The sequence below is a fragment of the Andrographis paniculata genome, unplaced genomic scaffold, assembly GCF_009805555.1.
Source record: "Andrographis paniculata isolate CXL003 unplaced genomic scaffold, ASM980555v1 Contig60END, whole genome shotgun sequence".
Lineage (NCBI taxonomy): Eukaryota > Viridiplantae > Streptophyta > Magnoliopsida > Lamiales > Acanthaceae > Andrographis > Andrographis paniculata.
This window is the reverse complement of record NW_026137596.1, coordinates 3,996,192-4,014,620: the sequence shown is the minus strand read 5'-3', so window position 1 is coordinate 4,014,620 and position 18,429 is coordinate 3,996,192. Positions and strand designations below refer to the sequence as shown.

The 18,429-nt window shown below is 30.1% G+C and overlaps 1 protein-coding gene across 1 annotated transcript; it reads right to left on the bottom strand.

Moving 5' to 3' along the window:
• Nucleotides 1-3,315: 3,315 nt before the first annotated feature.
• On the bottom strand, nt 3,316-9,265 carry LOC127259422 (SNF2 domain-containing protein CLASSY 1-like). Its single transcript, XM_051286753.1, has 6 exons — nt 8,837-9,265; nt 7,639-7,771; nt 7,259-7,500; nt 5,747-7,186; nt 5,529-5,669; nt 3,316-5,415 (listed from the first exon to the last, which is right to left on the bottom strand). The coding sequence occupies exons 2-6, from the start codon at nt 7,685-7,687 to the stop codon at nt 3,460-3,462; spliced, it is 3,828 nt and encodes a 1,275-aa protein (XP_051142710.1). The 5' UTR covers nt 7,688-7,771; nt 8,837-9,265; the 3' UTR covers nt 3,316-3,459.
• Nucleotides 9,266-18,429: the final 9,164 nt, after the last annotated feature.

The window sequence follows — 18,429 nt, the reverse complement described above, 5'->3', positions numbered from 1 at the left end:
TTATGATTATATAATAATTATAATAATAATATGAGAATTATTCACATGCTAATAATATGTCAATAGTTGTGTTCACATTAGTTGCATAATAAATAATAAAATTACTGAATTACCATAACGAACAATGCAAGAAAAGGGGAGGTACTTATCAGTATAAAACGTATGTAAATATTGGAATTCTAATGAAAAAAATTGTATGTGTGGCGACGGTTAATAGAATTTTACATAATAATAAAATCATCTATTTTTATTACTCCCTCAAGTCATATTACAAATTATGAGAAAATAAAAAAAAAAAAAACTTTTATTAGCGTCTTATAATACTAATATAATGGCAAATAATAAATGAATATTTTTTTATGGGACGGAGGCAGTACAATATTTTTATAACGTGGGAATCCACAGCCGCTACCATTCGAGTATGCTTTGGATAAATTTTCGGTCAAACTTAATAGCATATAAATTAGATCTAATAAGACAAGTAACACTAGGCGAACCATGTTTTGCAGACAAGATCTGAAAACCTAGGGTAATCAAAATTCAACTATTTATCATATGTAATGGTGACCACGTATACTCAACTGTATTCAGGCGGAACTTTTAAGGTTTTTTTGTTTTTTTTTTTAAGGTATGGAATGACATGAGGATTAGAGGGTTGAGAGATTTGCCACAAGTTTATATTCTTATTCTCAACTTTTAAGTTACATACATAAGAAAGGAGATAAATTATATAATATACATTGTATTTTGTGTTAGATTAAAATTTGCACAAAATATCATATTTCTCCAAAACTGATATTTGATTATAAATACGGATTTAAATTATGCAGGTTTTATATAAAAAAAATACAATTTTTTAAATAGTTTTTTTAATAGAATAAATAAATAAATAATTGATTAATCTTTCTTTTTATAGTTTATGTAAAAATCATATAACAAGTTGTCTAAAAAACTATAAAATGTATAATTAATCAATTGTTTATTTATTTATTCAAAAATATTATTTAATATATTTATCTTTTTTTATATATATAAAACTTGGATAACTAAATTTGTATTTACACTCAAATATCAGCTTTGGACTATAATAGTATTTTGTACAAATTTTAATTCAACACAAGAGGATTTTACGCAATAAAACGCAAAGTGTTTTACAGATTTGTATTATAAATATAAGGAGATTTTATATAATTTACTCTACAAAATATTATAATTACATCATAATTTATAATATTTCAAATAATAATAAGAATAAATTTTTATCACTTTGGAACTATAAGACTATGTGCAATGCAGAACATATTTTTACATTCTTGAGTCTTCTTTTCTCTCTGCCACGCGATGGCACATAAGATTAAGAACCCAACAAGAACGGATCCAATTTTTTACTGACATTGTATAACCGAATTTTACGTTCCCTGAATTTTTCCTTTTTCCATCAATAAATTTATTATTTTATATTATATAAATTATATTTTTATACTATAATTTTTAATTTAAATAATTTAAAATTTAATTATAAGAATTTATAAATAAAATTTAATCATTTTGTATAGTGCAAATATATTTTTTATAAAAATAATTAATTTTTAATATAAAATTTAAAATAAAATTATATTTTATATTAATTATTTCATATAATAAAATTATTATTAAATTAATTTATCATAGTAAATAGAAGTATAAATTAATTTATAATGAATCTTGTTCGGTTGTCCCATACTCTCATACACAGGGCGGATGTATGTGGGGGCAAGGAGGCTCTAGCCCCTCCTTCCCGGCCCCACTCCCTTATAATTTTTAATTTTTTATTATTATTTTATAATATATAATATAAAAAATAATAAATAAATTAAAAAATTGCAAAAAATAGATAGAATATTTATGTAAAAATTTAAATTTTGAATAATAAAAAAAATTATATCATAATAATTTTTTGATAATATAAAAATAAATATGAACAAAAAAGTAATAAATAATAATTAAAAAAAAATTTCAACCAAATACACCGGAAATGATATTTTTAACAGTTTTTTTTTAATAAATGTTTTTATTATTTATCAATTCCATATAATACAAAAGTCATCTTGTAATGTAGATTGATATTTTGTAAGATTTTCGAAATAGGATAACTCCATTGATAAAATTATTGGATAAAAATAAATGATGATCGTTTCAAAATTTTAAAAATTAACCCCCTCATCCTGATCTGGTTTCGCCTCTGCTCATACACACTATATATATATATAGATATACACGAGGATAGGGTAATAAGACTTGTTTTTTAGACAGGTGATCCATGGGCAACCGGAGACGTTTTCCAAAGCATTAAAAACCAGTGTTGAACATGTTCTTATATGTTATGCTCGCATTCTATGTCCTTGCCAAACAAGCAAATCTATAATCCCAATTCTTTTAAACTGGTTTTTCAATTGTTTTCGAGGTCAATCAAAGTTTACTAATTTAGTACACAGCTAAGAGTAGTTTACAGAATCTGAAACTAGGTCGAGGCAGAGACTAAAGATCTTGAACAACACTATTCATAAATTCACGGACCCGATTCAATTCAACGACGACATATAATATCCCATAGACCTAATTGGGAAGAACGGAAGGAGGAGAAAAAAAAAAAAAATCTTTTAATCGGGAAGAACGAAAGAAGAAAAAAAAAAAAAAAACTTTTTCTTTACTAGGTTTGCCTATAAATATAGCTACCCTTAAAAGAGAGGGGTCGTCGATACTGCTATACGAAAATCCGAGGCTTGAATGCAAATAAAAACAGGTTATATTTCTATTCTCTAATATTCGGAAAAAAAAAAATGAAACTAGAAAATGAAAAACCATTTCCCAAATGGAGATACACAACATTGTATTTTTTTCAAATTTATTTATCTTCGTATTAAAAGAAAAATAAGTGAAACTAGATTATAAACAATAATTTATTTCTTAATCTTAAATTTCTAATTCAACCAAACAAAAAAAAAATAGAGATATTTTGTAACAAACGCACACCATAGTATAATTAATAGGTAGATGTAAACAATATTCAAATATGATTGTGGATCATGCGCTAACTCAATTAAATCAGCATGATACTAAGATGATGGGGTCAAGTAATCAGCATATATTATATGATATCATAGCATATTTACGATTCAAACATATATTATATTATAACTCGGCATACGATATCTTTTAACACATCATATGCAAAGTTACGTAAAAATATATGTTGTATGCCTTGATGGTATATGCTGATTTAACCTAATCAACACCCGATCCCGATCGGCATCCATAAGAATTAAGACATATATATAAGTCTCAAAGCACAAACAAACACCAATCATCATCCAAACCAAAATGTATCGAAACATAAGTCGAAGCTCAAACAAACAAACAAACAGATCGTTTCCCAAGTACTTAAAAAGTTTCCAAAAGCCAAAGCAAAGAAAACATACCTTAATTGATGATGTTCTTATCCTTCCCACCTCGGATCAAACTCGAAGCCTTCTCATTCTTCATGATCTTATGAAACAGCGCAGCCCGATCCTCCTCAACGATCTCCCTCAGCAGCTCGTCCTCGATCTTCGGCGCCTGCCAGTGCGACGGATCCTCCACATGCTCGTCGCTAAATATCATGTCCGAAACCCACTCCTTCCACGTCGTCCTGCTGTGCTTCTCCTCCTCCAAAGTCCCCGTCGCCAGCAGCTGGTACACGTACACAACTTTGTTCTGCCCCGGCCGAAACGCACGCGCGATCGCCTGCTTGCTCTTTGAAGGATTCCACTCCGAATCGAGTAGGATCACCCGCGAAGCCGCCGTCAGACTAATGCCCTCCGCGCACGCCGTGATCGATGCCAACATTATCTTCGACGGGCCCATGGGCTCCTCGAACTTGTCCATCACGCGCCCTCGTTCGAAAAGCTCGATGTCACCCTGAAGCACGAGCACTTCGCGGCCCTTGCGCCAGCCGAAGAACTTCTCGAATATCTGGAGGAACAGATTTATCGGGGCGATGTTGTGGCAGAAGATCAGAACCTTTTCGTCGCGCAGTAGGCACCTCGGGATTAGGTTCATTACGAATCTGATCTTCGAGCCGGACTTAATGTCGTACTTGAATTGCTCGAGATAGTCCAGTTCCTCGGCGTTGAAGTAATTTTTCGACGACAGGGTCGTCCGAATCAACCAGGGGTGGATCGCGCCGAGCGTAATCAGTAACTCCAATTCCAATGGGAATCCGCGGTACGCCGGGCGCTGGTTCTGAAGTTTCACCAGAATCTCTTGCTGAAAACTCGTCGACTTCATCATCAACGTGTAGCATTGTAAGCCCGGGAGATTGTCCGAGCTACCTCCTTCATAAACGTCGATGAACTTCCCCGTCAGTTTCTTAAGCGTCTTCAGAGCTTCTTCCCTTTCCCCTCCCTTTCGCGAGTCAATCTTCTTCGAAACCATATCAATCAAAAGCTTCCGGCCCCGATTCTCGAGTGAGAACTGCGTTCGTCGCTCTTTGTTTCGGCTCTCGTACTTTGGGTCCAACTCCTTCAAAACCTCGTGCACGAAGCTCGGCCGCGCCAGGCAGAGCGTGTTGAAATATTCGCCGAAATTATTCTGAAACAGCGTACCCGAGAGCAGAATCCGGAGCCTTGTGTCGACCTTCATCAGACCTTTCCGCAGCCGCGATTTCGTGCTCCTCGGGTTGTGCCCCTCGTCGAGTATCAGAATTCCGGGGCATCGCTTCAGCAACTGCGCCATGTACTTCCTGTGCGCGTAATGGGAATCCTCGCGCGTTAAGGTCAGGAACGAGGTGTAGCCCATGAGCAGGATGCTCGGCTGCGACAGCCAGCGCTGCATCTTTTCGAGGCAGTCGAGAACGTGCATCACGTCCTGGTTGCGCGGCAATCCCGGAGCGAGCTTCATCCTCTGCTTCAAGACTTCGCCTTTGTACGTCTGACCGCCGTGGATTTGATAAACCGGCACCGGCACTTTCCACTTGAGTATTTCCTTGTACCACGTGTACAGTGTCGTTTTCGGTGCGAGGACGAGCGGTCTTGACCCGGGAAACAGCTTTAGGTAGCTGACTAGAAAGGCGATGATGAGCAGAGTCTTGCCGGCGCCGGGAGTGTGGGAAATGACGCAGCCGCCTCGTTTGTCTTTCCGTTTCTCCATTTGCGACGGCATCAACGACCCCGCGATGTTCCTCCAGAGAAACTCGAAGGCCTTCTTCTGGTGTGAGCGCAGTTGATCTTTGAGGTCGGGTATCAAAGCCCACACATTGTTGTCGTCTGCGGCAATGTTCGACGGCGTAGTCGAGGGAGCGGGAATGGAGAATTGATCCATCTCTTTGTTTTCAGTCTTTTGATCCTGTGTTTCATCCTCTGTTCTACGCTCCTTGTGCGCAGAGTACACCGACGGCGCCTAGACAAAAACAAAAAATCCGTCGTTGGAGGAAAATCTATCAAAAGAGAAAACAATTCTTTAAAAAAAGAAAGCGCCGTTGAATATATATATGTATATAATCGTCTGCTTACAAACGGCGGGAGGATGTGTCTTATATCAGTGTCCACAAATCCACACAGCTGGCAAACAGTTCCGATTTGTTCATCGAGCCTGAGATCGTGTTTGCATTTGTCCTCGGGCTTATCCGCCATTCGTCGTTCATTGTGAGAATCCTGAGGAATATCGAATCGCGCAGATATTAAACAATAATAGAAACCACAGTATCTATAAAGACACCCGAAAATTGTACCTCATTATCATCGAAAAGATAAAACGACGCAAGAGCGAGATCCATTTCCTTAAACAAAATCTCCATCTCCGAAACTTCTTCTTTTTCCACGGGGGGTTTCTCCTCTTCCACTCGTTTATTCGTCTGCGCCGACGACTGAATCTCTTTCCACTGATCGAGCACAGGCGGCCCGACCGGCTCATTTTTAAGAGTGGCGTCAATGTTGTTCATGCATCGCTTGATCAAGTCGCGGCATAGCTGTGCAGTCGAAGAGCCCTTCCTGAAACTTCTAACATCATAAATGCTCTCTCGTACGTAGACCGAGTCCTTCTTAAAGCTCGCAGAATCGCTATGATTCCTACGGTACTTCCTTCGCATACCCTTCTTGCTCCCTCGACTCTCGCCTCCGAACTCCATAAAGTCAAAATCGAACATATCCTTCTGGCCCGAGGATGGGGATCGATTCATGTAAGCATATTTGGACATTGTCGCTCCCAAGTCAAACGTACCATCTTCCGCAAATTTGTAACGGAGATTCGAATAATGCGCAGCCGAAGGAACTACAGCAAGCTCCTCGGACACAACTGATTTTTTCCTTCCTCGTTTATTTCCACCCAAATTTTTGTTGCCTTTACTCTTATTCTTACGAGCGGACGAGTCCTTATTCCGCTCGTGAGACTTCATCCACCTCTCCAAACCACCGCGCTTCTGGAATTCATTATCGGCCTGAACGGACAACGGCATGGCTATATCATCGAATGAATCGTACTCTTCACTCTCGGATGACATTTCACCGTACTCTAATTTATACGTCTTACTTTCGCCTAGTCGCGACACCTCAACCTCATAATCTGGAGGATTATCATAGCCCATATAACGATCGGGCTGCACATTTCGACGCTTGGACCTTCGCAGCTCAATGAGATCATCCGAACGCAGAAAACCAACTTCAAGTCCCTCGGATCCTTCTTGAGGGGTAGGGGGAGTGTATGGTAAGAGGACCGGCGTTAAAATGTCGTCGTTCTCGACTTTGAAACTCAGTGTGTGAGCAGGATTCTGAGGACTTTCTCGGACTACGTCAGGGTTGTATTCCGAAACCTCGTAGACAAGACGGTTTTGCAACGACCTCACATCGAACGCAGTCTTCTTCTGAACTGATGCCACGATAAGCCATGTAATATCCGAGCAGAAGATCCCGGTGAAGAATTTGAACTTCTTCAGCGAAAAACAGTTCTCGGTAAAGCCCCAACGGTAGAACTGATCTTGGCACGGCTTCATCTCAAGCCTCTGGAGAATATAAATTTGATCGACTTTAATAATCCTCGTCTCTTTGCTGAGCCGTTTGTTTTCCATATGAAGATCCGGGTTTTGGTCTATGTAGAAGCTGACATGAAACTGGCAGTCGCACAAACCGTCGTGAGGTTTTCTCTCAATAGACCTTAGTCGCGCATCGATCCAGACCTACACGCCAATGAGAACAGTGAGAAAACTAAACATTACACGGGACTGAAAGAGCTACAGATTTAAACTTACGGGTTCGGCGTTTGAGTTGTTGGAGTTTGGAGACGTCGCAAGCACACATATATCAATTCCCGGCCTTAAAAAGGATGAGCAATCAAACCATGTTGCTCGTCTCGACTTAACACGAAGATGTGACATAGAAATCTCCTCCTCAGTGGTCACTCCATTATCGACTAGTCTTGTCGAGATAACCCCGCCAATGATTCTCAAGCGCTCGACCGGGTGCCATGATCCGCACCAGAAGGCCTCGAAAGCTGCGAATAATCACGAGCCACAACGAGTAATCATTTTTAAGGAAATTCAAGCAATGAAGCGACAGTAATCAAGACATATGTAGGATAAGAAAGTAGACAAGTATCGATGCAATAATAACAATGCGCTGTGAAACTTACGATGTTCATTGAACAAATGAGTAGTTTGGTATATTGACTTTCGCTTCATGAGTAGATACGGTCTTTGTCACTTTTCGATAATTAGAAAGAACAAAAATATCCGCCTGCGCTAACTGTTGACGTGGCGTGAGCTCTGTAAAAGGAAGTGTCAGCATATGCAGCTAAATCATTGCTTTCCGATAAAAGATAACACCTTGAAGATACATGTGAGGCACACTCGAAATACACAGCAACAATTAAGACCATTCCGAATATGTAAGAACATTCCCAATCCGGCGCAATCAAAATTCTGAAATAAATTCAATAAAGACACATCTGGATTTGTTGCTGTCCAAACTCCTTGAGTAGTAGTATGCAAGAAAAACATTCGGATAAAACATACCGACAAACAATGATCATCACGAATCTGTTCCTTTCCTCTTTTTATAGTAAATCCATAAAGCAAAGCACATTAACAACTTCCGTTTGCATCCTTCCAAACACTCCAAGATTAGTTAAAACTCACAATTTGATTCTGTTTGGATGGACTTTTTCGGAAAAAAAACATTCATAGCCTTCTTATGTATTGCAATTCAAATTCACCCATACTCAATGTGTAAAATCACTAACTTTGGTAATATATTGCCATCTAAATCATCAAAAACCATTTCCCCCCTTTTTCGACTATTCAATCTTACAATTTTCCTCCAAAAACATCACATCAGACCCGCCAATTTTCATACATATACAACCACAGCAACAATATCAAAACTCAAACCACAGATTGTCACCATCTAAATCATCAAGATCCCTCATCACCTACTTAAGAACAATCTAAAAAAATCCCTAGGTATTCTGCAACAGATCATATGTTCACAGCTTTTACGAAAAAGACATAATCGTTTCCATTCCATTTAACCAAAACGAAATCCCAAAAACAGGAAAATGATAAGACACAGAGATCTCAGCACCGATCAAAGGGAAAAGCCAAACGCAAGCAACCATTTCATCAAGGGCACAATCAATTGAAGTTAAATTAATTAACCCCCAATCACATAGACAAGCAATCTAAAAATTCTCCTTAATTAGCCCCGATTTCTCAGCCAGAAATGTAGCAAACAAACAAAAAACCCTTGCATGAAATGGTAAAACAATCACAAAACAATCCCAAAAGGGGGAAACACAGAAAAGGCAGTAAATTCAGAGAGCTCAAAATTACCAAGTCCAGAACGATTAACTTAATCACGATCGAGCTCGAGTCGCAGAATCAAACACCGCCACACCGTGAAATCACCGATCAGCGTCACCAGCAGCGAACAAACAGCAATCGAAATTGAAATTGAACCCAGATTGATTAAAATTGGAGCAATGGAGGGCCCAATTCGAAGCGGCGGGTACGAGCAGACTCAGAAACCCCCCCAACAGACGAGATAATCGAGGGGTTCTGATGGGGGAAGGAAGCGGCCTTTAATGGAGGTTCATTTAACCCCCAACTACACACTCAGCAGGCAATAAATAGCATGTGGGAGTGCAGTGAGAAACGTGAAAACAATCACTCTTCGATTTAGCCAACCTCATCAGCACAGTAAATTATATTTTGAGGAAAAGGACAGTGAGAAAAGGGGTTTGGGAATTTGTGCAAAATAGTGTGATTCCTTTTTTGCATGGAACCGGAAAAAGATGCAGAACAAAAGCTAATTGGAAATCGGAATTTGGGAGGAAAGACGTGAGGGTATTCTTGTAATACGAAAAAATGGAGGGTTGAGATTGAGAGGTGTGGAGATTGTACGGCTGAGATTTGGTCTTGTAAGGTCTTGAAAAGGAGTGAAGTTAAGGGGATTGTTATTCTTGACTTTTGGGATAAAGTGTATATATTTTTCAATCGTAGTCTAGCTTACTTTAATTGTAATTGATTTTAGGTTTTGCATTTTTTATTTACTAGATATTTTCAGTGATTATGGTTACCAGTTGAATTACTGAGTCAAAAGTTGAAAATTTGGAGTAACTTATTTAATTAATATTCTAATTTATAATATAATATATTTAATTAAAAATTAAAAATATGTATCTAATTATTTTAATAAAATAATTAATCAGTTTATTTTATTTTATTCAAAAGTAGACTGATTGAAAATTTTATAATATTTATTTTTAGGTGATACAAGCTCATTTATTTCCTTTTTTTATAGTAGAATGTTATTTTAAAATTTCCATAATGTTTATTTTATACACAATAATAAGTATTTGATTCCTAATATTATTTTTGGATGGAAATAATATTGGATACATACTTCAAAATAATACTGGAAAAATTTATGCAATAAATATAACATGCCATGATTTGTCTATTTTTAATAAAATACAAAAATTATAGTATTATTATAATTTACTATGTGTGGCAGGTGACCCGAAACATAAGAGGTTTGAACCCATAACCTCATAGTTATAAGTCTAACCTCTATTTTCTTTTCTTTTTTTTTATATCGGGACTATACAATATTTAGTTTTGGGCAAAAGAATTTTGGTGGCAGTAGACTTAACAGAAACTAGTTGATGTGATGAGAAAAAAGAGAAGTGTGTATTTATTTTTTATTTAGATAATATGATCAGATAAAGTGTAGTCAATTATTTTCTATTTCATAGTATTTGGAATAAACTAAAAATAAAATATTGTAAGGTATTTGGATATGAGGGAGTATTTTCCAATGAAAAATATTATTTTTACTATTTTCATATATCTCACTCAAAGTGTCACTTTTCAATTCTAATAAAAGTAAGTATATATTAATATTAAAATATTTTTAACATAATTTTGAATTTGAATAGTTGTATGATGTGATGTAAATAGGTGTTGATGTGATATTTTAAATGTAAAATTGATTTTTAGTATAATATAAAAAATAAAAAACAGGTGTTTGATTTGATGTTTTTGGAGGGAAAAAATGGGATGAATAGTGGAAATCTAGTCCAATCCCCCAAACAAACACACCCTTCGTATATCTTTTTATGTTAGTTAAGGTTGGATGTAGTTAAATTTTCACGAGTTTTTGTGTCATGTATATTTCAGATATGACAACATTAGAATTTGAAATATCCTCATCGGTACAGGGATGTGAATTGCTACTGTGGAAGGAAAGCTCTAATGTGCACTTCATGGACGATATAAAATTCTAGAAGAAAAATCATAGATTGTAATAAATCAAATGTGTCGATATTTGTGATGGAATTGATTTGGGAAGAATAAGACCAACACTCATTGTACTCTTTTTGAATAATATGAAGGGAGGAACATAAGCAATATGTAGTTTTTTCTGGTGCAAAGATCCCTTGATGTCCCATTCTAGTTAAAGTTATCGTCTCAAGTTTATTAAAAAAATTGAATGTTTGATACGTTGAAATTATATTATTGAAGCAACATGTTAGAAAATTACAATGTATGTTTGGAATATCTTGCATTATTCTTGTAAGTTTAGAAAATTAGGAAATGACAGTAAATGTAAGTTTCAATCAAGGAAATTGAAAATAGTTATTTTTCTATGTTTTTTTTGCTTTTTGTTTTTTTTTGTTTTTTATGTCATTGAGCAATGTTTTAATCATGGAATTATAAAGTATTGTTAATATTGAGCATTTGTATTTACTATGAAATCAAGTTTTAATAGTAATGCCGATATAATTGTTATGCGTATATATATTTTTTTATAAAGTAGAAACCTGCAGCTAGTGACACGCCATCACACCTAAGTCATGACATATATGTGACCAAAAAAAAGGTATCATGTACGAACATATCACCATCCCAACACCATAAATCGACAAAAATCCTGGCACGTATAATCTAGTACGAAGACTATCTAGCCTAAATAAAAAAATCGATAACAATCCCGGCACATACAATGGAATATGAAGACTATCCAACAACTATTCAATCCACATGCAAACATTCAATCCACTCGATTCCAATCAACCTAGAACTATCCAATCCATCCATCATTCCGAACACAAATTAAAAACAATATTTCTTCTATTTACTTGTACAAGCAGTGGTGGACCTTCTTTGTACGTAGTCCATGCCTCTGCTCAAAGTTTCTACCTTTTTCCGCGAGTTTGCTGAATTGTTATTGACAAACATGTATAGCCGAAAGAAAGGGAAAAACATATTGTTTAATTGTAACTGGAATGTTTATGCTCCCGTGATAATTGATTCAAAAGTATCATCGTATCATATGTCAAAAAAAATAAGAAGATTGATAAGAATATTTTTTCTATTTTGCCATATAAAATAATTTTGCATTTTGTCGTTAGATGTTTAAAGCGACACCAATTAGGAAATCTGCAACAAATTGCAAAAGTTGATTGTGAAAATCTCTTTAAATGGACAAATCCAATAAATAACAAATTTGAATTATCAAATATTGTTTAACATATGAGAAATAAAGCATATATTTCAAAAGTTCTATAGAACATATAATTGTCTCGATTCAAAAGTTCAAAGTTAGAAGAAAACAAGTTTCTATGTTGACTATATTGAGTGTGTGAGATTGAAAACGAAATTTAGAGTAATTATCTTATAATGTGTTCTTCAATCATTTTTTGTGCAAAAGAAAATTTTCAAACTTCTATAGAGTTCACAGACCGATCATTAGAATGAGTAAATAGAAAATAAGTACATATATTCTGTTAGTGTCATTACTACGGAATAACAACTAATTTTCTATGCATTGCGATTCAAAATAAATTTTAGGAGAAGATAATTGTTATATGTTTGTTGATATTTTGTGTATGTATGAATATTTTGATACATCTAGATTGAAATATCTCATATGTAGATATTAATATCCAACTTGGCCAACAAATATAGTGTTTTTGTTTATTCTTGCACTCAGACAAATTATAAGTCTTAACAAATTTTTATATACTAATCACATAATAATCACGCATAAAATAATTGTATTTATCAATTATGATATCATAATTTTCGCTAGCAATAAATTTGAAAGACATTACAAAAAAAAAAATAGTATATTTGTAACGGAATTCCGTTCATAAAGTTCACGTAGCTAACGTAATTCCATATCTAATTTCGTCTCTAATATCATTAGTAACGAAAAAAGTGAATTTAGGAACGAAAAAACTTCGTTACAAAATTGATAATTTCTTATAGTGAGAGTTGACATTGATAAATTATAGAATTATAGTTTGACACTGAAAGTACAATATATTTTTTTTTAGATATTTTACATAATTTTAAATTAAATATTTCATAATTCTATGAGATTGAAAAGAGAAAATATAAAATTTTTAATAAATTGTCATTATTTTTTAAACTAAAATTTTAAATTGATGACAAAAATGAAAAAATATATTATATATTTTGAGATATTTCAAATTTAAAATTTCTAAATTAAATTTTCAATAATTCTATAGATTGAAAAGAAAAAAATATGGAAACTTTAATGAATATTTTTCATTATTTTTAAACTAAAATTTTAAATTGATTACAAAAAACAAAAAAGTGTATATTTTGAGATATTTTAAACTTAAAGAATTTCAAATTAATTTTTCAATAATTCTATAAATTGAACATAAGAAATATAGAAACTTTAATGAATTATCATTATTTTTCAAATTACAATTTTAAATTGATGACAAAAATGAAACAAAGTGTATTATATATTTTGAGAAATTTCAAATTTAAAAAAATTTAAATTAAATTTTCAAGAATTCTATAAATTGAAAAGAATAAATATGGAAACTTTAATGAATTGCCGTTATTTTTCAAACTAAAATTTATAAATTAATGACAAAAATGAAAAAGTGTATAATTTATTTTGAGATTTTTTTAATTTAAAGAATTTTTAATTGAATTTCAATAATTCTATAGGGTGAAAATAAAAAATATGAAAAGTTTAATGAATTATCATTATTTTTCAAGTTAAAATTTTAAATTGATAACAAAAATGGAAGAATGCAGTATATGTTTTTGAGATATTTAAAAAATTTACAGGATTATAAATTAAAATTTTTATAATTCTATAAGATTAAAGAGAAGAAATATGAAAACTTCAATAAATTGACAATAATTTTCTAACTAAAATTCAAAATTGATTACAAAAAATAGAAAAATGTATAATATGTTTTGGTATATTTTATAATTTACAAAATTTTAAATAAATATTTCATAATTATTTGACATTGAAAAGTGGAAATAGGCAAACATTAATGGCTTGCTATTATTTTTCAAAACTATATTTAAAATTGATAACAAAAATGAAAAAGCGAGTTACATATTTTTTATATATTTTAAATTTGTTAAAAGATTTTGAATGAAATTTTTATTATTCTATAGATCGAAAAGATGAAGGGTTTGTTTTTTTTTTTAAGAATTTTCTAACACGTTGATTTTTTTTTTAAAAAAAAATAATATATTGAATTGCACATATTTATTACTTTTATATTATCGGTACAATTTTTATACTTCACATAAAAAATTTCTTTCAAATAAAAAAACACAAACAAACACATCCAAAAGTTGAAAACTTTAAGGAATTATAATTAATTTTCAAAATTAAATTTAAAATTGATGACAAAAAAATGTACATTATATATTTTGAGATATTTTAAATTTACATGATTTTAAATTCAAATTTTCATTATTCTATAAAATTAAAAAGATGAAACATAATGCATCAAGTGTTGAATAGTTTTAGTTCAACACTTTGCTAATACTTAAAAACTAATTAAACTTAATTAATAAAATTAAAATAATTATATATAATTAATTTATACATATGCTGAAATATTATTTTCAACACCCTAATCTAAGGGGAAGATCGAAATATGAAACCTTTAATTTAATTGTCATTATTTTTCAAAAAATAAAAATTTATATTGATGACAAAAGTAAAAATGAATTATATCTTATGAAATATTTTAAAGTTAACATAAATTTTAAATTAAATTTTCCATAACTTTATGAGATTGAAAGGAGATAATATACACTTTAATGAATTACTATTATTTTTCAAATAAAAACTTAAAATTGCTGACAAAAATGAAAACATGTCTTATATATTTTGAAATATTTTAAATGAATTGCTATTGATTTTCAAAATTAAATTTAAAAGTGATGAAATAAAATGAAAACTTACATCATATGTTTTGACATATTTTAAATTTATAGGATTCTAAATTAAAAAATTCTCTAATTCTATAGATTGAAAAAAAGAAAATATGAGATAATTTTACGGAATTGTCATTATTTTCCAAATTAAGATTTTAAATCAATGACAACATTGAAAAATTGCAATATATATTTTAAGATATTTTAAGATATTTTAAAATTTACAAGATTTTAAATTAAATATCTTATAATTCTATGATATTGTAAAGAAGAAGAAGAAGAAATATAAAAAATTTGATGAATTGTTATTATTTTTTTAAAATTAAAATTGAAATCTTTGAAATAAAAATAAAAATTTGCATTATATGTTTTGAGATATTTAAAAATTTACATGATTTTAATTTTTTTTTTTTTTAATTCTATAGATTGAAAAGAAGAAATGTGAAAATTTTAATGAATTGTTATTATTTTTTAAAATAAAATATTTAAATTGTAAAGTGTATTATATGTTTTGAAATATTTTAAAATTTACAGGATTTTAAATTAAAATTTTCATAGTTCTATGAGATTAAAAGAAAAAAGAAATATAAAAAATTTAATCAATTTTCATTATTTTTCAAACTAAAATTTTAAATTGATGACCAAAATATAAAAATGCATTATATATTTTGACATATTGCAAAATTTACAGGATTTTAAATTATATTTTTCATAATTTTATGAGATTGAGAAGAAGATATAAACTTTAATAAATTGCCATTATTTTTCAAATTAAAATTTAAAATTGATGACAAAAAAATATATTTTAAGATAGTTTAAATTTTTTAGGATTTTTATTTAAAATTTTAATAATCCTATGAAATTGAAAAGTGGGAGAATATTTATATATATAATTAATAAATTACTATTATTTTTTAAAATTATATTTAAAATTGATAACAAAAATGAAAAAGTGCATTATATATTTGAGTTATTTTAAAATAACAAAATTTTAAATTAAAGTTTCTATTTTTTGTAGGAATAAAAAGATGAAATATCAAAACTTTAATGAATTGCCATTATTTTCCATACAATTTTTACATTGATGAAAAAAAAAAAAAAATTTAAAAAATGCAATATACATTTTTAGATATTTTTAATTTTACATGATTTTAAAATAAAAATTTCTCATTATTCATTAAGATTGAAAAAATGAAATATTGAAACTTTAATCAATTTTCATTATTTTAAAAAAATTATATTTAAAATTGTTGACAATAATAAAAAAAATGCATTATACTTAGAGATATTTTAAAATTAATATAATTTTAAATAAAAATTTTCATTATTTTACTATACTGAAAAGAGAAAGTATGAAAGTTCTAATAATTGCAATTATTTTCCAAACAAATTTACATTGATGACAAGGCTGGAAAAAGACATTATATGTTTTGAGATATTTTAAAATTCATATAATTTAAAATTAAATTTTTCATAATTTTATGAAATTGAAATGAGAAAATATAAACTTTAATTGATTGTCTTTAGTTTCCTAGACAAGAATTTAAAATTGATGACAAAAATGAAAAGTGTACTATAGATTTTGAAATATTTTAAAATTTATAGGATTTTGAATTAAATTTTTCATAATTCTATGAGATTGAAATATAAAAAGTTTAATAAACTGTCATTATTTTTCAAAATTAAATTTAAAATTGATGAAAAAATAAGAAATTGCATTATACCATATTTTTGAGAAACTTTAACATGAGTTTAAATTAAAATTTTCATAATTTTATAAATTGAAAAAAAAGAAATATAGAAACTTTAATGAAATGTCATTATTTTTAAATTAATATTATAAATTGATGAAAAAAATGAATGCATAATATGTTTTGAGATATTTTAAAATTAGCGTTTAAATTTATGCTATACACGGATATATAATCATAAATTATATAATATTCAATTTTATTATTACTATATTTTTATAAATTTAATAAAAAATAAAGTAATATAAACTAAATAAATTAATATAGAACTTGATTGATGATCTAGTATTAAATATATTAATCATTATAAATTTTATTCATTAAATCAATAAAAACAACTTTAAAATGTACTTTATTCGATATTTATATTTTTTTATTTATAAATACTAGTGTTTAAACCTGCTATGCACAGATATATAATAATAAGTTATATAATTTTCAAATTTATTTATTATAATATATTCATTCAATATTTTTCAATAGAACAATTTTTATAAATATTATTAAAAAATATAAATATATACACACATTGATATAATATCTACATTATGCACTCATAAAACGTCAATTATTCAATACAAAATATTTTTTTTTTTTTTATTACTAACACAGTTTCTCATAGCGCACACAAACAATCAATTCATCCGAAAACGCTGAGTAACATAATGATTATAAATTATTTTTAATTGAAAAAAAATTATCTTCCTATATACGTCAAATATTATAGAGAAAATCAAAACTTAATACTATTTTTATGGCGGGACTGGAAAATAGTATATATTTTTTCTTCTTCTAATGTATTTCATGCCTCTTTGACTCCGTATTCTCCAAGTTCACACTCATTTTTTCTTTCCAGCTTCAACTTATATCCACCTAAAAGAAATTAAAAAATTATCAATTTAATAAACAATATTAAAAATATGAACTTTCATATATTCAAAAAATTCAGAAATCTAGAAATTTAAGAATAAAAAAAATCACATTCTTCTTAAATTTATATCGGATATATATAATATGATAAAATAATATAAAATAAATATATATAATATAAGATTTTCATTCCTCTTCTTCATCCGCTCCGTATTTTCTAAGTCCACGTTATTTTTTCCCAAACTTCAACTTCATATACATCCAAAAAAATTTAAAAACACTATCACGTTAACAAACAATTTTTAAAATATAAAAAATCGTATAATTCAAAAAATTCAAAACTCTAAAAATTCATGAATAAAAAGGATAAAACACGTGTTTTCTTAAATATATATCTCATATATATGACAACGACTACAGTGTTAAATTTAAAATTCAGCATTGTGTTGAACAACATATAATATTACTACAAACAACATATTGTATATGATAATATAATATAAATACAACAAATGAACAAAAAATATATGATATAGTCTTAACAACATATCGTTGTTGTTTGACAGCACACAATATTACTGCAGACAACACACAAGGGAATCCCTCACCCAGTTCCATATGGGGATGACCCCCTACCTCCATCAGGGGTTTGGGGAAATTTCCCATGACAAGCAGAACCCCAGTCACTTTTTTTTTATAGTGGGTTCTCGTACAAAAGCACTAGTATCAGAGTTTGCCTCGATTTGGTACCGCTCTCGCGGCCCGCACCGAAAGGAGCAGACGATCTTGGCTTAGAGAAATGCGCCAATATTATTACAGACAACACATTGTACATGTTAATATAATACAAATACAACACATGAACTAACAACACATGCTATAATCTCATACAACACAAACAACAGTTGATTTTAGCACATGATATGCTTGTATACATCACACTTGTTATTATTGAAAAATAGCACATACCTTAATTATACACAAACATGTGTTGTGTATAATACTAATGTGTGTTGTGTATAATACTAATGTGTTGTGTGTTGTTTATATATATAATGCGTGCTGATGTGA